At 41.4% G+C, this 1,238-nt stretch overlaps 1 protein-coding gene across 1 annotated transcript in view; it reads right to left on the minus strand.

Moving 5' to 3' along the window:
* The window catches only part of PRICKLE1 (prickle homolog 1 (Drosophila)), an 8,588-nt gene extending 7,556 nt beyond the window's left edge, over positions 1-1,032 (minus strand). The window contains exon 1 of the mRNA XM_010140379.1: positions 910-1,032. Within this exon, the coding sequence (XP_010138681.1) occupies positions 910-1,029 (120 nt within the window). The 5' untranslated portion in view covers positions 1,030-1,032. The remainder of the gene's footprint in view (positions 1-909) is intronic.
* Between the last annotated feature and the right edge of the window lie 206 nt (positions 1,033-1,238).

A 1,238-nucleotide genomic window follows, 5' to 3' on the forward strand; every position in this document is an offset into this window, starting at 1 on the left:
CTGCTGACTTGTTACTTTATTCATGGTTAAGAAAATCTCTGCATAGCAAAACGAAGACCTCTTCTGCGCCTTTATAACTATGGACGCTATTAGCTTGTCAGCTGAAGGAGGGTTGCTCTGGCAAGTCCCTACAAAGCCACTCTGTCCATTTAACACTGCAGTCCGAGTTCTCAGTCTTACTGAGTTCACAGCTTCAGCACAGTATCATCAAGTAAATGACCACCATGAGAGGTTCACTGTGTTCTCCCACAGCAACTTGCTCATCAATAATTTCACTTTTATTTCCATTACCATGATGTTATAAAAGATAAAGGAGAAAGGGGGGGAGGTGAAGGAACAACCCAACCAACCCACGAGTGTCAGCTCCACAAGAGAAATCCTGGCATGAACAAATGGCAGATATACAACTATTTTAACAAGCGTAAAATACATTACCGCTTGTCACAGTGACAGAACACTTTCATTTATGTGCGCTGTAGTAACACACATGTTCTCAATGTCAAATGCCTAATTATTTAAGGAGTTGTGCAAGTGCAGTGAAGTACCGGCCAAGCAGCACAATGCCAGGAGCTATGCCGTGAGCTTTAATTTAACCTAATAACTTATTTCAAAGAGAAAGCAAATTTATATGCTGCTTTTAGACTTGATAATACAAACCTCTGTGGCACATATTTATTGAAAAATCCTGACTGGGAACTTTTTTTTGGAACACAAAACCTCCTCGGTGTTGAGGATTTTAAGCTCCCTAAACAGCCTCACTGGAATAAGGAACAGAAGTAGTGAAGAGTTCTAGACAAATTTAAGATTTATACATTATAAGAACTTAATTAGGCTTGCAGAGGTAGCATATCACTCCCTTTGACAGTCCTTAAAAAGCTTATTTTGAAAATGCAGAAGGACAGTTGGTACCTGCTCTGGTCTGAGGCCTGGGGGGACCCAGGCATATTCTTCCAAGGCACAGCCAGAGTCATCATCAGATGTTGAGCTTCGCTGACACCCGAAAACGAGAGTGTTGGCTTTGGGCTCCATCTCCAATGGCGTAAGTGTGAAGCGTTAAATATTTCAGCCGCAGCTCATCAAGCAATCGATCTGGAGGAAGAGATTAACAGAGCCTGGGTAAACTTGAACATGCAGCAACTAATTATCAGTGTAAATGATCTCCCAACAGTTTAGTATTCCTTATGCTGCCCAGAAAAATAGATGATTGAAGCATCATTACAACTTGCTACAAGCAATTC

The sequence above is a fragment of the Buceros rhinoceros genome, unplaced genomic scaffold, assembly GCF_000710305.1.
Source record: "Buceros rhinoceros silvestris isolate BGI_N320 unplaced genomic scaffold, ASM71030v1 scaffold5040, whole genome shotgun sequence".
NCBI classification, from domain to species: Eukaryota; Metazoa; Chordata; class Aves; order Bucerotiformes; family Bucerotidae; genus Buceros; species Buceros rhinoceros.